General features: G+C 40.0%; 1 protein-coding gene across 1 annotated transcript in view; it reads right to left on the reverse strand.

Annotated features, from left to right (window-relative positions):
• Nucleotides 1-10,096: 10,096 nt before the first annotated feature.
• Nucleotides 10,097-25,864, reverse strand: part of SLC18A1 (solute carrier family 18 member A1) — a 40,476-nt gene continuing 24,708 nt past the window's right edge. The window contains exons 10-17 of the mRNA XM_077151838.1: nt 25,463-25,523; nt 25,280-25,375; nt 15,884-15,962; nt 14,885-14,936; nt 12,894-12,957; nt 12,394-12,513; nt 12,063-12,196; nt 10,097-11,014 (exon numbers count right to left, since the gene is read on the reverse strand). Coding sequence (XP_077007953.1) covers nt 10,901-11,014; nt 12,063-12,196; nt 12,394-12,513; nt 12,894-12,957; nt 14,885-14,936; nt 15,884-15,962; nt 25,280-25,375; nt 25,463-25,523 — 720 coding nt within the window. The 3' untranslated portion in view covers nt 10,097-10,900. The remainder of the gene's footprint in view (nt 11,015-12,062; nt 12,197-12,393; nt 12,514-12,893; nt 12,958-14,884; nt 14,937-15,883; nt 15,963-25,279; nt 25,376-25,462; nt 25,524-25,864) is intronic.

Here is a 25,864-nt window from a genome sequence, read left to right on the forward strand (position 1 = left end):
TGGAGCAGCTAGAAGGGAAAATCTGAGTATGGGAGCCCATGAAAACCTCTGAGATCTGTCCTGTAACTACTTGTTGAAGAGTGCTTTGAAAATGATCACTTTTTTATGTCTTTGCTTTGTATATATGTTATTATACAATTTAAAAGTTAAAAAAAGAAAAAAAATATTGCAGGAAAAAAATATATATATCCCATATATTCCCATATACCCTCATTCACAAAGTTTTCCCTATTTATTAACTATCTGCATTATTGTGGTAACTTTGTTACAACTGATGAAGCAATATTATTATAATAATACAAGTAACAATAGTCCATTGTAGTCCTGCTTATATTGTGTGGTTCCAAGGTTGTTTTTTGTTTTTTTTTTTTCTAGCAACCTATATACAGCCTTAAATGTCCCTTTCCGACCAGTCAAATATACAATTCAGTGGTGTTCATTACTGTCACCACATTGTGCTACCGTCATCACCATCCATTACCAAAAGTTTTCCAACATGCCAAACAAAGCTCTACACAAATTATTCATTATTCCCCATTCCTTATGCCCAAACAGACCCCTGGAAACCTGTATTCTAGTTTCTGACTCTGAATTTGATTATTCTAATTATTTTTATCAGTGAGATCATACATTATTCATAATTTTATGTCTGGGTTATTTCACTTATTTCACTCTTCAAACTTCAAACCTTTTCACAGCTAAATAATATTCCATTGTATGTATAGACCACTGTTTTGGTTTGTTAAAGCTGCTGGAATGCAATATACCAGAAATAGAATGGCTTTTAAAAAGGGAATTTATTAAGTTGCAGGTTTACAGTTCTAAGGCCATGAAAATATCCAAATTAAGGCATCAACAAGAGGTTACCTTCAATATAAAAAAAAGAGGTTATCTTAACTCAAGGAAGGCTGATGCCATCTGGAACACCTCTGTCTGCTGGTGAGGTATGTGGCTGGCATCTGCTGGGATCTTTGGCTTCTGGATACCTCTGTCAGCTGGGAAGGCACATGGCGATGTCTGTTGGTTTTCGTTTCTGGTTTCTGTTTCATTAAGATTCCCTGGGGATCCTTCTGCATCTCCAAAGGTCCCTGGCTGTGTGAGCTCTGAAGCTTTTTCCAAAATGGTTCTCTCTTAAAGGGCTCTAGCAAACAACACCAACTTGAATGGGTGGTGACACATCTCCATGGAAACCACCTCCCACCCACAATTGGGTTGGTCATTTCTCCACGGAAACAAATTAATAAAAAAGATCTCACTCAACAATATTAAATGTGGATCGAAGAACATGGCTTTTCTGGGGTACATAACAGTTTCAAATCAACACAATCACATTTTGTTTAGCCATTCATCTGTTGATGGACACTTGGGTTGCTTTCATCTCTTGGCCATTGTGAATATTGTTGCTATGAACACTGGTGTGGATATATCTGCTCAAGTCTCTGCTTTCAGTTCTTTTAGGTAGACACTTGGAAGTGAGATTATCAGGTCATATGGTAATTCTATAACTAACTTTCTGTGGAAACACCAAACTGTTTTCCAAAGTGATTGCACCATTTCACATACCAACAAACAAAGAACAAGAGTTTCTATTTCTCCGCATCCTCTCTAACCCTTGTTATTTTTTTCATTTTTCAATAGTAGCCATTCTAGTGGTGTGAAATGGTATCACATTATGATTTTAGTTTACATTGACCTAATAGCAAATTATGTTAAGCATTGTTTCATGTGCTTACTGGCCATTTGTATATCTAATATGGAGAAATAGCTATTCAAGCATTTCTTCCCCCCACCCCCCTTTTTTTTTTTGGCATGGGCAGGCACTGGGAATCAAACCTGGGTCTCTGGCATGACAGGTGGTGACACTGCCACTGAGCCACCATTGCACTGCCCTCTCCCTATTTTTATTGGGTTATTTGTCTTTTTTATTGTTAAGTAGTATGATTTCTTTGTGTATTCTGGATACTTAACTCTTGATGGATATGTGGTTTCCAAATATTTTTTTCTCATCCTTTAGGTTACTTTTTACTTTTTTAATGAAGTTCTTTGATCCACAAAAGATTTAGTTTTGATTAAGTCCCATTTATCTATTTTTTCTTTTGTTGCCCATGATTTTAGTGTAAAATCAAAGAAACCGTTCCCAACACAAGATCCTAAATGTGCGTCCCTATGCTTTCTTCTAGGAGTTTTATGGTTTGGGCTCTTATATTTAGGTCTTTGATCTATTCTGAGTAAATATTTCCATCTAATATCTGCTACTAGAGTAAAAAGTAAAAGAAAAAGATAGAACTAAACACACATGAACCCTATTGCAAACGATGGACTATGGTTAATAGTAAAATTATAAATATTTTCTTTCATAAATTATAATAAATGTACCACATTAATGCAAGGCATTATTAATAGGCTGGTATATGGGGGGAAATACACCTTAATGTAAACCATGAGCTATAATTAATAGCACAATCACAATATTCTTTTATCATTTGTAACAAAGGCATCACATTAATGCAAACTGTTAATAATGGGGGATGGAAGGGTTAATACAGGAACTCTGCATTTTCTTCATGATTTTTCTGTAAACCTATAACTTCTCTAACATAAAAATATTTTAGACATCAATTTTAGGGTTTGGTTCCCTGCGACTGCCCATGCAAAAAAAAAAATCAATTTCAAAATAGATTGAGGTGTGGACCTTCCTGGCAACGTGGGACAGAGATCCTGGAATGAGCCGAGACTCAGCATCAAGGGACTGAGAAAAACCTTAGAATGAGCTGAGAATTAACATCAAGGGATTGAGAGAAACTTCTCCATCAAAAGGGGGAAGAGTAAAATGAGACAAAGTGTCAATGGCTGAGAGATTCCAAACAGAGTCGAGAGGTTATCCTGGAGGTTATTCTTACGCATTAAGTAGATATCACCTTGTTGTTCAAGATGTAGTGGAGAGGCTGGAGGGAACTGCCTGAAAATGTGGAGCTGTGTTCCAGTAGCCATGTTTCTTGATGATGATTGAACAATGATATAGCTTTCACAATGAGACTCTGCGAATGTGAAAACCTTGTGTCTGATGCTCCTTTTAGCTACTATATCAACAGAAGAGTAGAACATATGGAATAAAGATAAATAACAGGGGGAACAAATGTTAAAATAAATTCAGTTTGAAATGCTAGTGGTAAATGAAAGCAAGGGGTAAGGGGTATGGTATGTATAGTCTTTTTTTTCTCTATTATCATTTTATTTCTTTTTCTGTTGTCTTTTTCTTTCTTTTTCTAAATCGATGCAAATGTACTAAGAAATGATGAATATGCATCTATGTGATGATATTAAGAATTACTGATTGTATATGTAGAATGGAATGATATCTAAATGTTTTGTTTGTTAATTTTTTTAATTAATAAAAAAAGTTAAAAAAAATAGATTGAGGGTTTATTTCTGAAATCTGTTTGATTCCATTGGCTTAAATGTCCCCCTTCTGACAATACCATGCTCTTTGATTACTGTAACTTTGTAATATGTTTTAAGATTGGGAAGTGAGAGTCCTCCATTTTTATTCTTCTTTATCTAGATAATATTGGCTATTCGGGTTCCCCTACTCTTCCACATAAATTTGATGATTGGCTTTTCTATTTATACAAAGAATGCTGTAGAAAATTGTATTGGGATTGCATTGAATCTGTAAATTCATTTGGGAAGAATTGATGTCTTAACATTTAGTCTTCCAAACAATGAGCATGGCTTGTCATTCCATTTATTTAGGTCTTTGGCATCTGTTAGCAAATAGTTTTCCATGTGCAAGTTCTTTACATTTTCGGTTAAATTTATTCTTAGATATTTGATTCTTTTAGTTGTTAATGTAAATTGATTTTTTGTTTAAGCTGTTCATTACCAGTGTATAGAAAAACTACCAATTTTTGCATTTTGATCTTGTACCCTACCCCTTTGCTGAATTCATTTATTAGCTTTAGGAGCGTTGTTGTAGATTTTCCAGGATATTCCATATCTAGGATAAAGTCAGTTGCAAATAAGGAAATTTTTACTTCTTCCTTTCTATTTAGGTGGCCTTCCTTCCTGCTTGCCTTCCTTCTTTCCTTTGTTCCTTTCTCCTTCCCTCCCTCCTTCTCCCCTTCCCTCTCTGTCTCTCTTTCTCTCTCCACTTTCTTTCTTTCTTACCTTCCTTCCCTCCCTCCCTCCCTCCCTTCCTTCCTTCCTTCCTTTTCTTTCTGCCTAATTGCTCTGCTTAGAACTTCCAGAACAGTGTTGCATTACAGCATGACAATTGACATCCTCATCCTATTTCAGATATTAGAGGGAAAGCTTTCAGTCTTTCACATTAAATATGGTGTTATATTAGTGGATTTTCATATATGTACTTTACCAAGTTGAGGAAGTTTCCTTCTATCCTTAGCTTTCTAAGTGTTTTTTATCAAGAAGGGGGCCTGGATTTTGACAATTGCCTTTTCTGCACAAATTGAATTGATTGTGTGTGTATGTGTATAGGTGTGTGTGTGTGTTCTCTTGGTTCTGTTAATATGGTATACTACATTCATTGATTCTCTTACATTCTTGTATACCATCCTTGCATACCTGGGATAAATCCCACTTGATCATGGTGTATGGTTCTTTTAATATGCTGTTAGATTTGGCTTGTTAGTATTTTTTAAATGTGGTGTTTTTGTTTGTTTGTTTGTTTTTGGCATGGGCAGGCATCGGGAATCAAACCCGGGTCTCCAGCATGGCAGGTGAGAATTCTGCCACTGAGCCACTATTGTACCACCCGGTTTGTTGGCATTTTGTTGAGGCTTTTCATGTACATTCATAAGGGACGCTATTCTGTAATTTTCTTGCCTTGTGGTATCTTTTTCTGGTTTTGGTATGAAGATGACATTGGCCTCATATGAGTTAGGAAGTGTTCCTCCTCTACAACTTTTTGTAAGAGTTTGAGCAGGATTGATGTTCATTCCTCTTGGAATGATGGTAAAATTCACCAGTGAGGCCATTTGGTCCTGAGCTCCAATTTTGGGTTAAGGTTTGTGTTTGTTTCTTTTTCTTTCTTTTTTTAATGCAGTTTCACTGAGATATATTTATATATCATACAATCTGTCCTAAGTATACAATCGCTGGTTTACAGTATCATCACATAATTCTGCATTAATCACCACAATCAATTTTAGAACACTTTCATTACTCAAAAAGACAATCAAAAACATACAAAAAATCCCATACCCCTTATCTCTCTCTATTATTGACCCCTAATATTGATGTGGTATATTTGTTACTGTTGATGAAAGAATATTAAAATACTACTGTTAACTATAGTCCACAGTTTGCAACAGGTGCAATTTTCCCATATACCACACTATTATTAACTCCTTGTGACATACATTTGTTCTAGTTCATGAAAGAGCTTTTAAAATATTTTTACTGTTAATCACAGTACATGTACACCACAGTGCTCACTGCGGTATACAGTTCCATGTTTTAAACTCTAGCTTTCCTCCTAGTGGCAGCATGACTCTAAACTGCCCCTTTCAACCATTATCTCACACATAATTCTGTGCTGTTAATTACACCCACCATAATGTGCTACCATCACCTCTATCCATTTCCAAACATTTAAATTAATTCTTTTTAAAAATTCGGCATGTACTAGCCTCTTTCTAGTTCCTGGTAAGTTATATTCTAGATTTTATTTCTATGCATTTACATATTATAATTAGTTCTTATTAGTGAGATTATGCAATATTTGACCTTTTGTGTCTGGCTTATTTCACTCAACAAAGTGTCCTCAAGTTTCATCCATGTTGTCATACATTTCAGGACTTCATTCCTTCTTACAGATGAATATTCCATCATCTGCATAAGACACATTTTGTTTATCCATTGATTAGTTGACAAATACTTGGATTGTGAATCTTTTGGCAATTGTGAAGAGCGCCACTATGAACATCAGTGTGCAAATGTCTGTTTGTGTCCCTGCTTTCAGTTTCTAGGTATATACCTAGTAGTGGGATTGCCAGATCATATGGCAGCTCTATACTTAGCTTCCTGAGAATCTGCCAGACCATCGTGCACACTACCTGTACCATTTTACCTTTGGGGGCTTTTTTAAATTACTGATTTGATCTTTACTTCTTATTAGTCTGTTGAGATCTTTTCTTTCTGAGTCAGTGCAGGTAGTTTGTTTGTATTTAGGAATTTGTCTGTTTCATCTAATGTATCTAATTTATTGAAATCCTTCTTATATCTGTGGGGTCAGTAGTAATGTCCTCTCTTTCATTTCTGGTTTTAATCATTTGCATCCTCTCTCTTTTTGCTATTTTTTGCTTTTTGCTATCTAAATGCCTGTTTCAATGATCTTTTCAATGTACCAACTTTTGTATTTTTTTCCATGTCTCCATAATTAGAGTATTCTCTATTTCATTTATCTCCATTGTAATCTTTGTTATTTCCATCCTGCTGCTCACTTTGGGTTTAGTTTGAGCTTGTATTTCTAGATCCTCCAGTTGTGAAGTTAGGTCTCTGATTTGAGATCTTTTTTTCTTAAAAATTTAAGCATTTAGATCCTATAAATTTCCCCTCTCAGCACTGCCTTTGCTGCATCCCTTAAATGTTTGTACTTGTGTTTCATTTCGTTCCCCTCTCCCCTCATCTATAGCCCCAGGTTCAGGTCTCCTCTGCACAACAAGGTTCTCTGCCTCACCATATTTCTTCACTCCTATCTCTTAAGGTTATTTTCCATAGATTTGGACTTAAGTGAACTTAAAAATGTCTTGGCATTATATATATCCTTGTACCTATTTTGGAAACAAGACAGTGGGTTTCATTTCAAATGAAACAGGTTTCATTTACCTCAAGATATCCCCTGATTTTCTTTATTATATCTTCTTTGACCCATAATTTTTTGAGTCATTAATTCCCACAAATTTGTGAATTTCCCAGTTCTACCTCTGTTATTGATTTCTAGCTTCATTCCATTGCAGTCAGAGAAAACCCATTGCATGATTTCAATATTTTTTTAAATTTACTGAGACTTATTTTGTGACTTATTTTGTGGTCTATCCTGGAAAATGACCCATGTGCACTAGAGAAGAATGTGTGTTCTGCTCTTCTTGGCTGAAGGGTTCTATATATGTCTATCAAGTCTAATTGGTTTATAGTATTATTCAAGTCTTCTATTTCCTTATTGATCTTCTGTTTAAATGTTCTATCCATTATTGAAAGTGGGGTATTGAAGTCTACATTAATATGGCCACTTTTGTTCCAATGCTCCCTTGTTCCAATCACAGACTTTCCTCCTGTAGACAAAATTACGGGGTGAGCTCAGCAGGACTGAGCTGTGTAACCCAGCAGCTCTGGTGCCACTGCTCACAAAGTTCTGACTATATGCGGAGAATTAACAGGCGTTAAAGACAACGGAGATGCTCTGCGCTGTCAGACCCAGGGACACCCAAATACTATGTGGAAGGGCTACTTCACTCTTTTTTCATGTCACTCTTATTGCTTAGACACATACAAGCATTACAGAGCTGCCTCCAGGAAAAGAGACAATCTCCCTATTAAAGTTTATTTTTTTCTGCTTGGGATATGTCTTGAAACAGTGAATTCCTTAAGTAGGCAATATGGTAGGAGGTAATATTCCCTAATGTTATCCCTAGTCATCTTTTTAGTGCTTTCAGAGCAGTCTCCTGTGTAAGAGTTCTGAGATTTTGCCACTACCAAGACTGAGATTTCCTTAAAGGTTCTAGCTACTTTTGTCATATCTCCTCGGATTTGTGTCTCTCCCCAGAATAATTTTTCTGTCTCTCTCCAGGCCATTCTCCCTGCCATACCTTCATCATCTCATGTGTTCTCTGAATTTTCTCTGCCTCCACACTTACTGACTTAATTTGTGGTGTCATTATCTGCACACGGTACTCCAGGTATGGAAGCACCATGCTTTTATACTTGAAAAAAGAATGTCTTCTGGTTTGTTTCCAATACTCTATCTGAGAATGCTCAACATTTTTCTGGACTACTAAGCACAATAGCACATTAATTTCACTGTGTTCTTTGCTATGTTATAATTGGCCATTAGAACCCATCATCCTATAAATATGTTCATGATCTCTTGACCCCCATTCTCTTCATAATGGGAAAGTGCATACCTTGACTTGTTCCACAGTGGAAGCCATCTGCCATTTTATGCTACTTTTATAGAAAGGTTTTTGTAGCTCATTCATGCTGGGCTGGTGTTTTTATCCCTAGAAAAATTTAGTGTCACCTGTTAATGTGAGAAGTTTACTGTGTATCCTCTTCTTCATATCAATCATAAAGCCATTAATAAAGACTATACTGAGTTGTATCATGTCACCCCAAAATTCATGTCCTCCTAGAACCTGTGAGTGTAGCCTTATTTGGAAATAAAGTCTTCTTAGGGGTAATCGAGTTAAATTGAAGTGGTGCTGGATTAGGGTGGGCCATAAATCCAATCACTGGTATCCTAAGAAAGAGAGGAATTTTTAGGCATATGCACACACAGACATACATAGAGGGAAGACATCCATGTAAAGACAAAGGCAGAAATTGGAGTGATGTAACTGCAAGCCAAGGAATGCCCAGGATTGCCAGGAGCTACCAGAATCTTAAGATAAGGCAAAGAAGGATTCTTCCCTACAGCTTTTAGAAAGAGCATGGCCCTGTCAACACCTTGATTTTGGGCATCTAGCTTCCAGGACAGCAAGAAAATACATTTCTGTTGTTTTAAGGTACCCAGTCTGTGGTAAATTTCTCACAGCAGCTAGGAAGCTATTACAAAGAATAATTCCTTGTTCTATTTTTATGAGACCCTTCTTTTCACGCTCTCCCATGCATTGGATATATTTATGGTCCTTAAGCCTACTCTTGATCTATAATAAAAAATGTCCCCTGGCTTCCTTTTAGTAATTGGTGTTGACTCTCGACAATGGTATAAATTATATCCACTGTTTTTCCCCTATTCATGTGCAGTGTATTACTAAAAAATATTTTAACGGGGAGGTCAGGGATGAGTTCCTTTAAAAATATTATCCTATTATTTTGATAAGTCAGCAATTTCTATAACAAGCCCACCCTTTGTTATAAGTCCTAGTCTGTGTGGATGTGAGAATCAGTGTTCTATCATTGCCAGTACATCCTGCCCTCCCCAACGCACCCTCCCCACTCCCACCTTTGTACTAGGGTCAACAATTCTCTCATTCTGTATTTGTAGTTGCAGCTTATATATTTTGGTAAACAATTTTCTAATTTTACCTGTGGGTCCCTACAGAATCTGAGACAAATGTCATCCTAACTACATGATGATAAAGTGCATTTTGTTAATTGTCTAGTTAATCCAAATTCCTAAAAACACATCCATAAATCAGGTAACCTAAGATTCTATTATCCAAGTAGTAAGGACACATTGAGGGGTTCAGGTTTAATGCCTTATAGGTAAATAGGGGTAATTACGGTAATTCACACTGAGCCCACCAAATTTCTGTTAAGGACTATCAAAGCCTGGTATCATTCCAGAATAAAGAGTTAACTCCCTAATCTGATATCGAGATGTCCCCATAACCTATCCCCATGGGTCTCTTCACTCCTGCTTCCATCTCATCTCTGCCATCATTGTTCCATACACAGGCTCTGAGCATTCCCACCTTCTTTTATTTGAACTCAGAATCTATTCTAATTTGCCATATTGATAAATTCGTTTGGTTTGGTTTTTAGGGTTTTTTTGTTTGTTTGTTTTGGTTTTGGTTGGTTTTGATTTTGGTTTTGGTTTTGGCTTTGGTTTTGGTTTTTCATGTTTTGTTTGTTTGTTGGTCAGTGCCAAAACCTGGGAATGAACCATATATTGATAAATTTTATAATTATCCTGCTTTCCCAATTAGATGACAAGCTACTTACGGGCGGGGACCATGTCTCCCATCTCTTTGAAACCCCACCACTCAATATAGCATTTAGGTTAATAAGTGTTTCGAAAAAGCAGTAAAATGTCATAATATTTATAGTATCTACTCTTTATGCCCACACATCCAGTTTGCCATTAGTCTGAATTATGTAATAACTTATTCATTAATAAGTATGAACAATACCTCATTATAACGCTCATATTATGAAATCCACAGTTGGGATTTTAGGTCAGTTGGTTTACACTTCTTTCATGAAATCTTGGGGTTAGTAGATAGTTTTCCTGTCCTCCCACTTTTATTACTAAGATCCTCAGGGAAGGTAGAAACACACAGGTGAAACAATGAGAATGTCAGAAACTCAAGCAAAAGAGAAAGTCTCTTTCCCTTTCCATTTGAAAATGAAGAAAATAGGAAGACCCTATTCACTGAAGGCAAAGTCACCTGTGCAACTGTAGGTTTAACCACACACACACAAAATCAAAACACTCAATTTATGAACACCAGGCAAAAAAAAAAAATCCCAAACTGGCAATTAGGCAACAGTATGTTGAGGTTGTACTCAATGCAGCTGGGAAAACTCAGGGAGGAACATACTGAGTAAGAGAGGACAAATCCGTATAACCTGTTGGGAATGTGCCCAAGAAAACTAAGACGACAGATAAAAAGAGGCTTGTCAGTTGCCCCACTGGTTTCTGGGGCACACTGGCCTCGCCGCCGCCTCTGTGGGGTGAGTCACCCCTTCGCCAACCATCTCAGCACAGGTTTAATCATCCCCACAGCGGCCTGGGAGGGAGCGTCACTCCTGTCCTCCCTCAAAGGGCCACCTCAGGCATCAGTCATGGGTTACATAGGTGAGGAGAGAAGTAAGAAATGGCCCCGTGAGGGGAAAGAAGGAAAGAAGACTCCCAGGGAAGAGGGAAGTGAGGCCAGTTGAGCAGCCCACAGTGGTGTGGTTCCAGGGAAAGAGGTGGTTGTGAAGTCCAGCCTTGGATCTACTCCTCACTGTCCGGCTCCTCCTCACTGTCCTCCCCCAGGGGAAACTCCTTTGTGGGCTTCTGGGTTGCATACATCTGGGTTTCCATGGGACAGTCCTGGCTCAGAATTGCCTGTAAGGAGAGTCAGGAGGAGAAAACACTGCAGCATCTTTTACAGGGATCCCCACTGCCTTCTCCCACAAGCTGGTTCAAGTCTGGGGTTGCTCAAAAAGCCTACTGAAACAAGCACAGGACCCACTTTCTGCATCATGTACTTCCATGGGCTTCCCAAGGTAGGTGGGGATGTGAACCCTAGCCACTGCAAATTTCTGATGTGCTTTTAATTGACTCCTAAACACTAGAGCAGGGACCCAACTGAAATTGGCATCCTTCCTCATCAGATTTTCCTATCTTTTACCTTCTTTTAAGAGCCTCCACTTCCATCCCAAACCCATCAAGACCCTCAGGGTGCCCATACTGCCATAAGAGAAAAGTATATTATTAACCAAAATCACATGTTGTTCTTTCCCTGGGTTTTTGTACTTTAAAGAGGACAACTTGGTAAGCATAATGCCAGACTCAAACGGACAAGTGACTGAATGAAGAAATGTACTCAGTGGAATTCCACCCACTTCTAAGGAAGGTAATTTGTTATTTCACGCCTTGCTAGTAACTACAGGACACTGTTGATAATCCTCTGACCCCAACTCTTTATTAGCTTCCCATTTTCCTTCTTTCCTTAGACCCTTCTTAAAAGCCCAACGTAGGAGAGGAGGTGATTATCTAGGGAAAAGAAAACAAGGAAGGGTACCAAGGAGAAATAAAAATGAAAAGGGGGTCAGAAAACATGGCAAAGTAGAAAGATTATCAATAGAGGAGGAAATGTGGGCACAGGATAAAAAGGAATGAGAGACAATGGAAAGAAACAGGAGAGTATTTGTTGGTCAGAAGTTATAGTCCCGGGCGGGCCGCGGTGGCTCAGCGGGCAAGAGTGCTTGCCTGCCATGCCGGAGGACCCCGGTTCGATTCCCGGCCCCAGCCCATGTAAAACAAACAAACAAACAAACAAAATATAATAAAAAATAAAGATGTTTCCCTTTCTTCCTTCCTTCTATCCTTCCTTCTATCCTTCCTTCCTTTAAAAAAAAAAAAAAAAAAAAAAGAAGTTATAGTCCCTTACCAGCTTCTCCTCCTTGGCTGGGGGGCTCCGCAGATAGTAGCAAAGAGGTGCGTAGACGATGTTGACAACCCCAATGATCACCATGAGCCAGGGGAAGCCAATGGCCCGCACGATGGCACCCCCAGTGGATGGGCCTGTGAGGAGTAAATCAAATTCACAAGTTTTTGAGACAGTTTCCCCAAGACACAATGTTGGAGCCAGTAGGATCAAAACCTCCAAAGCCTTAGAACAACCAGCTTCCAGGCCCTAGGTCCACTTGGTAAAAAAGTAGATAAGGGAGAGTGGGGCACCTTGGTCCTAGGTGCTCCCTTCTCCCCCACCCCTAACATACCTATTGCAAAGCCCATGCAGAAGGCTACATCAGCAATGGCATAGACACTCCCATACACAGAGGTGTGACGCAGGTCCACCAGGTGTCCCATGATGGGCATCATAGAGGAGTCCACCATACCTGTGGCCAGGGCAAAAGGGACACTGTTAGTCCACTTTACCCACAGTCCCCTCCCTGCTGGTAGCATTCTGACCCCCTCTCCTCCATTTGGTCCTCTCCCTTTGCCTGCTCTCCTTCCTCTCTGCACCAATGACATTCCAGGTAAGAACTATGAACCCATCTCTCACACCCCTTCCAACTTTGTCTGCTCTCCTCCCTCTCTGCATGAATGCCATTTTCCAGGCAAGAACTATGAACCCATCTCTCACACCCCTTCCAACCATACTCCTGCTCCTTCTGCCTTCCCACCTACCTCCTCTAAAGAGAAAAGGGGGCAGAAAGACATCTAATCCAAAACCAACATTCAGAGATGTCTTGTTTCCCCAAGGAACACTTGTTACCTATGGCAAAACCAAGTCCTGCATTGGGGCCAATGAGTCCAAATATATTGTGAGCCAGAGGGACCTGCAGGGGGATAGGGGAAGTAGCCATCAGCAAAGAATTAGTTCATGGTGGGAGGAGTGTTCAAAGGGTTTTCACAAGAAATGCATTTATTAACCATATGTACAACTGTGCCTCATACACCATGTCCTTGGGTTTTCATGCCTTCCCTGTGAAGAAGAATTTCTACCTCCATTTTGAAGATATGAAAACCAGATTGGTGACATTTGGGTTACACACCCTCTTGAAACTTACAGAGCTAATAAGTGGCAGGATTGAGTTTGACCCTCAGACAACTCTGTTATACCACAACAATGGTCCTTTCCTCTCAGGGACTCTCCCCTTTCCCTACCCCACCCTCTTCCCCACCCAAACACAAACTCCTATCCTTGTTCTTCACCAAATGGAGTTGCCTCTCCTCAATTAGCAACAACACCCAAAGGTCTGATTCAAATCCTTAGCTTGGCAACCACTGGAACAAGAGAGGAGGCAGGTGGCAGAGTTTGGAGTGACACATTGACAAGCCTGAGAAATTCTTTCTTATTGCCCTCACAACCCCCCCCCCCCCCGGAACCCACTTTTTCAGGTGACTTACCTCCCTCTCCGGGCACCTGTCCTTCCTGCCACCCAACCCTGCCACTCCAACATGTTCAATGCCTATCCTTGGGTGAGTGCTTGCTCTCTTCTGGATGTCACTCATCTCTCAAAGACTCAACATAGACTTTAAATATTAGTGACTAATAGCTATTTTAGGGGAGACTCCTTCACAAGGACATTTCTATTTTATTAAAAATATTGGCTAGAATCCATCATGGACTCCTCATGTGTCAGAGCAGTTTACGCAAGTCATGGTTCTTGCAGTTTTTAGGGATTATTTCAACAGCCCTGTGAGATAGATATTGTTAGAATCCTCTCCATCAGATGTGGGAATGAAAACAGAGCCTACCTGTGCTCCAGATCAAGACTCCGACTCCAGGCTTTCATGAGCACCAGGCTGGATCCAGCCCTGTGCTACAAGCTTTATAGTTATGTTAATTTACCATATGCCCTGAGGCGAGTGTGCCTGGGATATCCATCACAGAGAGGAGAAAAGGTAGCTTAGGGAGCTTAAAGGGGACTCTTGAAAATGGAAATGACGTGATGATAAATGCACAGCTATATAATGATATTGTGAACCACTGACTGTACACTTTGGATGATCACATGGTATGTGAATATGTAATATACAGCAATAAAAAATAATTTTAAAAAGATCAAAGGAGAAGGTGGAGTTATAAAAGAGAAGATAGGATTTAACAAATGAGTATGACTCCTGAATCCTTATATTGGTATTTCTTTTAGTCTTCAGTGTCTTAGAGGAACCAGCAGGAGAAACCTAAAATTGTGGAACTGTAACCCATACCAAACTCTGAAATTTGTTCTATAACGAATTGTTTTGGTGTCCTTTGAAATTTACTGCTTTTTTGTATATACTTTATTCTCCACAATAAAAAAACATTTTAATTTAAAAATTAAAAGAGAAAATGGAAAAGACTTTCTTTCTTCTTCTACCTAATATTCCAGTGCCAGAGTCTGAGGCACAAATGATGGTTTTCCTGGTGACTTATGGGGACTTGTTGGGTGGGATGACTAAATGAAGTCTTAAAAAGCATCATTTTGCTGGCCCCAGAAATAGACGCGTACACAGATTGCATCATATGCCCATACATAGAGCTCAGAGCTCCAGCCCCACCTTTCCACCTTCCCTCAATGGGATGCCAACTTCAGCTGGTGGCAGTTCTCCGAGTACTAATTCCTACCCAAGCAGAAATGGTCTTTTTGATGACCTGTGGCAAGTCTATACTCTGCTCATTTTAAAGTAAAGTAAACTTTAAATGTCTGATGCTTTCTCTGTCTCTCTGTCTCTGTGTCTGTCTCTCTCTCTCTTTCAACTAGTTCCTATCATACTTACACAGAGCAAGCTGGTCCCTACTACTACCATTCCAACCAGCGAGCACAGCCACCTAGAAGAAAAAAGCCATCATCACATAATGCTCTTGGGAGAGATCCCTCCCTCCTGCCACCCACCACCACCCACACTGGCCTGTCCTTCTGTCCTGAACTCCAGCAGCCCCTTCAGACCTGGGAAGATGAACACAACCCACTTGTCCAATTCATACCAAGATGAGCTCTTTCCCCATCCTTTCCTTTCCCCTCATCTCTTCCCTGACTCATCTTTTCCACAGTAGAGGGAGGGGGGTTCAATGGGATAGTAGTCTCTTTTCTTTTAAAGGAAGAATCAGCTGACTCAGAAAGTACTGACCCATGAGAGTCATTCCAAAATTTAATTCTTGCAATTTCCCAGTTCAGGCTATACCCTCTTGCTACCTCCTATCTATTCCTCTTTTATTTGGTCTTCAGGGTCCACCTCAAAACCCACAAGTATATCAAGTTTCCTTCCTTTTCTGGTCTCCTTCCAGTGTTTTTGTTTGTTTGTTTTTCAACTTTTCAAAAATCTTTACACTGAACTTCAAAGATAAAAGTAAAGCGGTTCTGAGCACAATGGAGCAATCCAGATTTGTTCCTCCAGCCCCCAATTGGAGGCCTTGCTGCTCTGTGAGGCACTTCTAGGCAAATTTTTGGGCTCGATGGAATGCTTCGACAATCACTGCTGCAATGTAATCCTTTCTTCATAATTGTCCCCTGTGGGGTTTTTATCTCTTTGGAGAGCAAAGATTGTCCTTCACATATCCATTGCCTCTTCTACAACAACCAGCTCAAGACTGTCCTTTCTACATCCTGCCCTTACCACCAACCCAGCCCTCATCCTCCTGGTACACGGTTATCAGTGTGCCCTTGTCCCGATCTTTCAATCTCAGAAGCTGTTCCTCATCCCAGGTGCAGAGGCAACCTCAAAGAGCTCTTCCATTTTACATTCCTATCGCCCCTCCCAGCTCCTTAGGCTACATACCGACCCATCTTGTTGGCCAACACACCAAAGAGGTTGGTGCCGATGAGGTAGGACACACTGGCAGGCAAGAAAGCTAGACCTGTAGAAGGACACACATGTCCATCTTAGGACCTGTCCAGTTTATTCTCGTAACACCTTCTCTTATAAAGAGTGAAGTCCTCCTATTACCTTCAAGCATCCCAAACCACAAAGCAGTTGAGCGAACTCAGAGTACACGTTATAAGACCCCACACCTCTGCTTTCCCTAGGAGCAGAGCCTTGTTTAATTTCAATACATTTAATGTGCTTCCAGATCCCCACTTGGGCTTCTTGATCAATTGTCCTAATGAACCATTCTCATGTATAAAATACCCGTGGTTATAAACATAGGAACATAAACTTTGGAGCAATATATACCTCCTGGGAAGTAAAAGTAGCCCTGCCCTGCTATTACCAATTCTGTGACCTTGGATAAGTTACCAAGCCTGTCTGAGCTTTGGTTTTTCCTCTTAAAAAAAGGCAAAGCCAAGTCGGGTTACAGTGAGGAGCAAATTAGATAATATATGTAAAAGCCTGGCCAAGTTGCTTTTTGTTACAGTAGAGAGAAAAAAGTGTTCTAGAATCAAGGTCTTTGGCATCACACAGTCCTGGGTTCAAATCATGGTTTAGCCACTTGTTAGGCAATTTATTTACCCTTTCTGAGTCTCAATTATTCATTTATCCATGTATTTAATGTTTTTTTTAATTTCAATACCTTTTTATTCAGTGTGAAATCATATCTAGCACAACTATACAGATAGAACTATTTCCATTTTAGCAGTAGACATGATCATCACATTGAGTGGTACAATCAAAGATTTTTTTTACAGAACAATTGCTAAAACATCTGATGTCATATTTCCATTTATTTCTTACTCATTGGGTAATAGTTCTACCATAATTGCTTGGTGCATTTTATAATATAGAAAGAAAACCTATGTTAATCTCTAACAAACTTCACAAATTGCTACAAATCTGACAGAATATTTAATATTTTTAATGAGCTTTTATCATGTGCCAGGTATGGGTGTAGGAATAGAAAAATAAATAAGAAAGACTCATGGAACTATATTCCAGGGAAGGGAGACAAAAACAAAAACAAAAGAAATAAGCAAACAAATGAAAAAAGATAATTTCGAAAAATGGTAAATTCTGTGAAGGAAATTTAAGATTTGGGGTGATAGGGCAGATAGTGACTGGGAAGAAAAATTACCTTAGATTTGGGGGTCAGGGACAGCCTCTCTGAGGAAGTGACATTCAAGCCGAGACCCAAGGACTAGAGCAGAGCATTTCAACCAGAAAGAAAGAAAAAAAAAAGCACCTGATTGTCAGTCACCCTCCAGCTCTTTCTCTGCTACCAGACTTCCCCATCTCAGAAAATAATATGTCCAGTTACCTAAGTGACTGAGGGCAGGGATGCATGGGAGCCAAGCATGCAGCTGTAGCAATACATGGGAGAGTGTGCAAAGATGTGCCAACTGGCCTGCAGGCTACTGATCACCCAGCACGGGCCCCAAACCACCCAGCATGACCCTCCGACTGCCCAGCATGAACCCCCGACTGCTCAGAATGAACTCCCTGACCACCTAGTTTGGGCCCCTGAATGCCCAGTCTGAACTGCAAAGTGAAAGATGGAGAGAGAGAGAGAGAGAGAGAGAAGTATATACCCTCTGAGTCTTAGGGCATTCTGACCTTTACAAGTTAGCAAAAAGAGGAGGAGATAGCAAAAAAAAAGTGATAAAATAACATTGAAGTAGCTGGAATGCTTCAATCACAATTGGAGAGAAGGCGGTGGATGTTGGGTACAAGTTCAGGGAAGTGGGTTCAATATAGTGGTGGGAAAATGCAAGTTCCCCTCTCATTGCTTCTATTTTCTCAATAGGAGGCCAAAGTCAACAGCTGAGAATGATGAAGGTGAAGGGGTGGGTGTGCATAGGTGGTCTGAATGGAGAAGTAGTGTAACATATAGGCATACCTCATTTTATTGCACTTTGCTTTATTACACTTCACAGTTATTGCATTTTTTACAAATTGAAGGTTTGTGCCAACGCTGTGAGAAGTCTATCAGCCCATTTTCCCAACGGCAGGTGTTCATTTGGGATCTTGGTGTCACATTTTGGTAATTCTCATAGTATTTCAAATTCTACGTTATCATTATATCTGTTACAGTGATCAGTGATCTTTTATGTTACTATTGTAATTGTTTTGAGGCACCACAAACTGTACCCACATAAGATCAATTAATATTGTGCGTTCTAGCTGCTCCACTGACCATCTGTTCCCCATCTCTCTCCCTCTCCTTAGGCCTCCTTATCCCCTAAGAGACAACAATATTGAAATTTGCTAATTAATAACCCAACAATAGCTTTTAAGTGTTCAAATGAAAGGAAGAGGCATGTGTCTCTTACTTTAAATAAAAAACTAAGAATGATTAAGCTTTGTGAGGAAAGAATGTAGAAAGCACAGATGGTCTGAAAGCTAGGCCTTTTGCACCAAACAATTAGCCAAGTTGTGAATGCAAAGAAAAAGTACTTGAAGGTGAGCTCTGAGGATGTTAATGAACAAAACAAAGAAAATTTAAAGTCCTGCTCTAGGGAACACATAAATGATACAGTGAAACAGCCTTATTGTTGATATGAAGAAAGCTTTAGTAATCTGGATAGAAGATCAAACCAGCTACAACACTCCCTTAAGCCAAAGCCTAATCCAGGGCAAGGCCCTAATTCTATTCAGTTCTATGAAGGCTGAGAGAGGTGAGGAAGCTGCAGAAGAAAAGTTTAAAGCTAGCAGAGGTTGGTTCATGAGTGTGCCAGTTTGCATCTGTGGTGGACCCCAGAAAACCCATGCCCTTTAATTCTCATTCAAAATTGCTGGCTGGGAGCTTTTTGATTGTTCCCATGGAGATGTGACCCACCCAATTGTGGGTGGTAATGTTTCATTAGATGATTTCCATGAAGGTTTGTCTTCACCCATGGAATTGGGGTTGCCTACTAGAATCCTTTAAAAGAGGAAACATTTTGGAGAGAGTCCCTTTCAGAGCTATGAGAAAGTCACAGCAGATGCCTCAGATCCACGAAGCAGAGATCCCACCAGCCAGCGACTTTGGAGATGAAGAAGGAAAATGCCTCCCAGGGAGCTTCATGAACCAAGAAGCCAGAAGAGAAAGCTAGCAGACTTTACCATGTGCTCTTCCAACCAACAGAGAAACCTTGAACGTCATTGGCCTTCTTAAACCAAAGTATCTTTCCCTGGATGCCTTAGATTTGACATTTCTATAGGCTTCTTTTAATTGGAACATTATCTCAGTCTTAGAACTGTAAACTAGCAACTTATTAAATTCCCTTTTTAAAAGCCAGTCTGTTTCTGATATATTGCATTCTGACAGCTAGCAAACTAGAGCAACGAGGTTTAATGAAAGACATCATCTCCTTAACATAAAAGTGCAAAGTGAAGCAGCAAATGCTAATATAGAAGCTTCAGCAAGTTATCCAGAAGATCTAGCTAAGATAAATGATAAAGTTCCAACACTAAACAACAGATTTTCAAGCTTTCTAGTGGAAAAAGCTGCCATCTAGGATTTTCACAGCAAGAAAGAAGTCATCAATGCTTGGCTTCAAAGTTTCAAAGGACAGGCTGCCTCTCTTATTAACGGTTAATGCAGTTGAAGCCAATGCTTATTACCATTCCAAAAACACTAGTGCCCTTAACAAGTGTGCTAAATCTACTCTGCCTGTGCACTATAAGTGGAACAACAAAGCTTAGAACGAGAGCACAGCTGTTTACAACATAGTTTACTGAATATTTTAAGCCTACTGTTGAGACCTATTGCTCAGAATCCTTTCAAAATATTACTGCTCATTGACAATGCACCTGGTCACCCAAGAGCTCCTAATGGAGCTATACAAAATTAATGTTGTTTTTGTACTTGCTAACACAGCATCCATTTTGCAGTCCATGAATCAAGGAATCATTTAGACTTACAAGCCTAATTATTTAATATACGCATTTTGTAATATGGGTGTCATTGATAGTGATGCTTCTGAAAAACCTAGGCAGAGTTCATTGAAAACCTTCTGGAAAGGATTCACCATTCTAGATGCCATTAAGAACATTCATAATTCATGGGAGGAAGTCAAAATATCAACATTAACAAGAGTGTGGAAGAAGTTGATTTCTACCTCATGGATGACTTTAGAGGTTTAAGACTTCAGTGGAAGAAGTAACTGCAGATGTGATGTAAAGAGCAAGAAAACTAGAATTAGAAATAGAGCCCGAAGATGAGGCTGAAATCTCATGAAAAAAACTATTGATTTATTTTGATATTTACAATTAGTCTATAAGGAGTTGCTTCTTAGAGATAAGCAAAGAAAGTGGTTTTTTGTGATAGAAACTTCTTCTGGGAACAATGATGTGAACTTTGTTGAAATGACAACAAAGGATTTAGAATATTACATTAGTTAGTTGATAAAACAGGGGAAGGTTTTAGAGGATTGACTTCCATTTTGAAAACAGCTATACTGTGGGTAAAATGTTACCAAACAGCATCTCATGCTACAGGGAAATTTTTTGGCAGAAAAAAAAAATCAATTGATGTGGCAAATTTCATTGTTGTCTTATTTTAAGAAATCGTTGCAGCCACTCCAATCTTCAGCAACCACTACCCTAATCAACCAGCCACCATCAACATTGAAGAAAGATCCTCCACCAGCATTTTTTAGCAATAAAGAATTTTTTTAATTAAGGTATGTACATTTTTTTAGACATAATGCTGTTGCATACTTAGACTCTAATATGGTATAAACTTTTATATGCACCGAGAAACAAAACCCTTCATGTGACTTACTTTATTGTGATATTTGTTTTATTATGGTAGTCTGGAAATGAACCTGCAATATCCTTGAGGTATGCCTGCAGTCATTTTGGGATGTGGGAAGGAAAACATAACTAGGGATGTACAAAAAGATTATAAGACTGTATAAAAACCCACTTTAGATTTGTGGCCATGAATATATGGTGAGACCAACAGCCTGGTTGTGTTTTCTATAGCTCTATTCATCTATTCAGGTGCAGGCATGGAGTAGACAATGAGATAGGTTTAACCAAAATTAAGGCTTTGCCAGAAAACTCTACCCGAGGAAGAGAGGGGCAAACATGTTAACAATGCTTGAAAAGAGTGACATTGACAATGGACCATGAGAGAAGCAAGAACATGAGAAGTGATAGGAATAGAAACAGAACTGGGGCCAGTGGGTTGATGATCTCAGTATGACCCAAAATTGTTGATATGCTGATGCTAGAACACCTGAAAAGAGATCATGTAAGGTGATGACCTAACTGCTTGAGGTTGAGATTTCAGAGGTTATAAAATTAACAGTGATGTTAAGGTCAAGGGTATAGCTATAAACTTGCTTGACTAAAGTAGGGAAGAGAAAAAGATCAGTGCAAGAAAATAAATTATGGAAGTAAGAGGTCAAGATGCAGTAGGGTCATTCACCTGGATATTGAAATCAACAAAAAATGGTGACAGGAGTAGAGGTGAAGGAAGAATATAAACTGGTTTGAAGCTTTATTCAATGAGGTAACTAAGGGGTTAGCAGATGATTGCGATAAGGAGGGGTTGGATGTTATAATCTAATGACATAGGCTTCAAAGGACTCTGAGCTTCTGAAGGAGAATGAGACGCAATGATTCAGAATCAGCAGTGGAGACAAGTTCTGGGGGAACATGGACTTCCACCAAGAGGGTTGCAGGAAAATGGTGTCCTCAGTAAACATCCAGGTCTCAGGGAAAAGAGCTGAAGGACTTCTTTGGAGAAGAAGCTAAGGGCATGGGGACAGGCAGTTCCATAAGGCCCAGAATTTGGGAGGACAATGGGATGTTGGCTCTGAAATATGGGGATAATAATAATAATTCCTACCAGACAGGCTGGTTGTGATGCTTAACAAGATAATGCATGCCAACTATATTTTGCACAGTGCCTGACACAGAATGAGTGTCCCATGAACAGTGGCCTTACTGATTATTGTCATAACCAGTGAGTGAGAGAGCCAGGGTTTAAGCCCAGACCTTCTTATGCAAACTGCAGGTGCTTCCCATGATCCTGTACTGCCAGTGCGTTCACAAAGAAGGCTCCAGCATCAGGGACTACTTGGAACCAGCTGTGTGAGTATCTTTGCTCTCCCCAACCTCCTCCATGTCTCTCTGTACCTAGAGGAACCAATACTGCCTCATATAAGGCATCGCAATTAAATCAAAAGTAAACAAGTCAGCAGTTGCTGGCTGATGGTTTGTTTGTTTTTAATATTCTCTTCTATGGTGTAGAATGAAGCATGCTCTAGTGTATTTTTCTAGTTTATCTGTGTTGGGTGGCAACCATTTTCACAGTGGACACATTAGTTTACATTTCATTGCTTTAACATATTTAGAGGTTATAACTACCCAACTTTTTATCTCACATTTGGAAGTAGGCACTTCTAGGAAGCCCACTAGCCTCCTAAATACAGCTCCTTAACAACAATTTAAATGGTGCAGAAATTCCTGAATGAGATTTTCCTCAATCCATATGGCTTGTTTTTAGTACCTGCATAGAGCTTGAATTTCACTCACATTTTATGCAAAATAGGCGTCCCAGACTATCTGTCTGTAAACACATATATTTTTCACAGCATTTTTTCAAGGAGTGGAGGTTGCATATGGTTTTGACTGTATTAAAATGATTTAAGCAAAAACCATTATGAACATAATAATAATTTTTATTTACTGAATATATCCTCTATACCATGCCCTGCACTAATCCCTTTAGAATACTTAGATCGAATCCTCAAGTATCTCCATTTTTGCAAAAGAAAAAAGCAGAGATCAAAGAAGCTAAACACAATTTTCCAGGGTTGAAGAAGAGTGGAGTTCAATGAGGCTAAACAATTTTTCCAAGGTTGCAGCCAGAAAGTGGCCGACCCAGGTTGACCTGTTCCCAAAGCCTGAGCTATTTCCTCTACCTGGGGATAGTACCTAGAGCAACAGGGCCCCAGGTCCCTGCTCAGTCACAGACTATAAAACACTCTCCAAAGGACTGTCTCCTTTGTTCCTCCCAACAATATGGAAAGCTATTAAAGAAGTGCTCATCAGACCAGCATCACTGATTTATGAATTGTTGGGTGGGGCCTAGCAATCTGGGTTTTAATTAGCTCTGCAAGTGATAGCAATGTAAGTTCTTTTGAGAACCACTGATATTAAACTTATAGATGCAGAAACCTCTGCTGACAGCCCTGAGGAAAGTTGTAATAGATGGTGCAAGGGGAAGCCTTACCCCAAGAGTTCTGACTTCATATCCCAGGACTTCCCATGCAGCCTCAATCTGAGACCTGGGTATGGATTGCTAGGAAGGGTCTTTCCAGCGACAGTTGCTCACCTGCACCTAAGGCCTGAGTGGCCAGAGCCTTGGGACAGGAGATGCATTATCTGCACTGAACACTGACAAACTCAATTAGCCATCCTGGTCAGAGACAGCTGCAGCCCAGAAAAATTCAATTTAGGGCTCAGAGTGCAGATGGGAGCCTTGTTTAAAATTGTCCCATAGAAATTAGATTTAGGGCTTTTTATTGCATACTGAGCTATATCAGGTCCTTATCAGTTTCCTTTCTGGCCCCGTAAGCCTCTGCTCCCAGCAATGACTGAGTGGTTTGCACGTAGCATTCTCTGCTCCCTTTTCTCTGGCTTCCTGGAAAGGGCTGGAGAGACCTCCTCCAAGAGACACAAAGTCACCGCATGGAGCAGAGGGGGCTGGAGGCTCTCTCCTGGGCCCAAAGATTTCCTCTGAGGAACAGAGCCCAGGCTCTCCAAAAGGCAAGAACTGCAGAACAACAGGCTCCATAACTCCTTTTCAGGGGGAAAAGGAAAGCAAAGGGATAATCTAGGGGAAGAGAAGCTTAAGAAGGAGAGTAGAGATGATGATGATGGAGTGAATTAATAGTCTACATGTTACAAAACATTTCCACACATTATGTCATTTACTCCTCTGAATTTATCCTTTGGACTAGATATTATTATATTTTTATAAATTATTCTTATTGTGCTGAAATATGTATGACATAAAATTTGCCATTTTAACCATTTTAAAATTGTATAATCCAGTGGCATCAGTTACATTCACAATGTTTTGCAACCATCACCATGATCTATTTCCAAAACGTTTTCATCACCCCAAACAGAAACTCTACCTATTATGCAATAACTCCCTATTTGTCCATACCCCAACCCCAGGAACCTCTAATCTACTTTGTGTCTATGAGTTTGCTTATTTTTTAACTAGTTATTTATTTTTGATGCCCCATTTTAGAGATGAGTAAAGTGATGCTCAGAAGATTGGAGTGACTTGCCAATGTTTGCATAGCTAATCAATGAAGCTGAGACTGAAACCTAGCTCTTTTGACTCAGAACTTTTCAGCTTATAGCTTTTTTTTTTTTTTGTATGCTGTATGTTGGGGTCACATTTCATTATTTTTCCATGTGCGTATCCCATTATTGCAGCACCATTTATTGAATTTTTTTTTTTCGTTTTGTTTGTTTGTTGTTTGTTTGTTCTGCTTGTTTGTTTTTGGGGAAGTGGATGGACCAGGAATCCAGGCCTCCCGCATGGCTGGCGAGAATTCTACCACTGAATTACCCTTGCACACACCACCACCGTCCCCCTCCCCCAGCTTATGGCTTTTTATGTTCTCATTTTCTTTTTTTGGAAGTGTTAGCATTGCTTAGAAGGAAAGAGATGACTGGGGTCCATTAGATCTCACCTTGGAATTTGAATGGTCCAGCAATCACTCTATTTGAGGACAGCAGGATAGATGAGATTCGTGTGTACCTCTGATTTCTATGCAAACTTCTTGGGTGAGCTTCATGCTGTGAGTGTTGGGACATATCTAGATAACCTTCTAAAATCAGATAGATTTTTCTGATTTTAGGGTGAGTAAAAACCTCACTGGTGAACTCGTTAAGACAAGGACCCTAGAGTTTGTATAATCATAACTCCTGAAACATTCTCACTGGTTTATCCTGAAGCCACCTGAATAAAGAGATTAAATAATAACAACAACAAGAAAAATCTTTCATCTTTCTCCCACACAGCTAGGTCCATGACCTCTCACCAGCTGCCTTCACCCCTCTCTCACCCTGCCCTTTCTCAGCTGCTTCCCAGGGGGACTGTTCCACTTCCTTTCAGTTTTGATTCATGGATGTGGACATGGAGGATAATTCAGAGGAGGGAGGATGTGGTTCCTCAGTGGCCCTGATAACCTACATCGAGAGAATGCTCCTTCATTACCTGAGGGAGGCCCCCCCAGCACCTGCCTCCTGCTCAAGCCTGAGGTCAGCACTGAGGTCACTTACCCAGCTGCCATTCAGGGGAGCACATGGTCTGCATCATCCAAATAGGCAGTGTGGGCTCCAGCATGGCCACTCCCATGTTGGCGAAGCAGAGGGAACCTAGAGAGATAACAGCCAGTTCCCCCACGAGCCACCTGCCCTGACACTCAGACTCTTCCAGCCCAAAGGGAGGCCATGATCTCTTACCTGCAGCCACCAAGATATAAGGGTCTTTGAGAAGTGTTAAGAGTGGGGTCCCCTTGGCACTCTGGAGAACATGGACAACAAAAATTTCCATCTGTATGGTGTAGACATCTCAACTGTTGTCACAGAATCTGAATCAGTACCTAAGCACCCATCTGTGTCAGCTCCTTTACTATAAAGATGAGTTAAGTTCAAGTTCAGGGAGGGACAGTGACTTGCTCAAGGTCACAGAGTGAGCTGATGGCAGAACACTGTGTACAAGGAAGGTACACTGGTAGTCACAAAATATTCCAGGCATGATTCCTGCTTCAGTTGACCATCAACCAGGTCAGAGTTGATTGTTAGCAAGACCAGGATTGGACAGCAGGTGTCTGGACTCCTGGTCCTAAAGGCACCTTGCTGGCA

This window comes from Tamandua tetradactyla, chromosome 3 (genome assembly GCF_023851605.1).
Source record: "Tamandua tetradactyla isolate mTamTet1 chromosome 3, mTamTet1.pri, whole genome shotgun sequence".
NCBI lineage: Eukaryota > Metazoa > Chordata > Mammalia > Pilosa > Myrmecophagidae > Tamandua > Tamandua tetradactyla.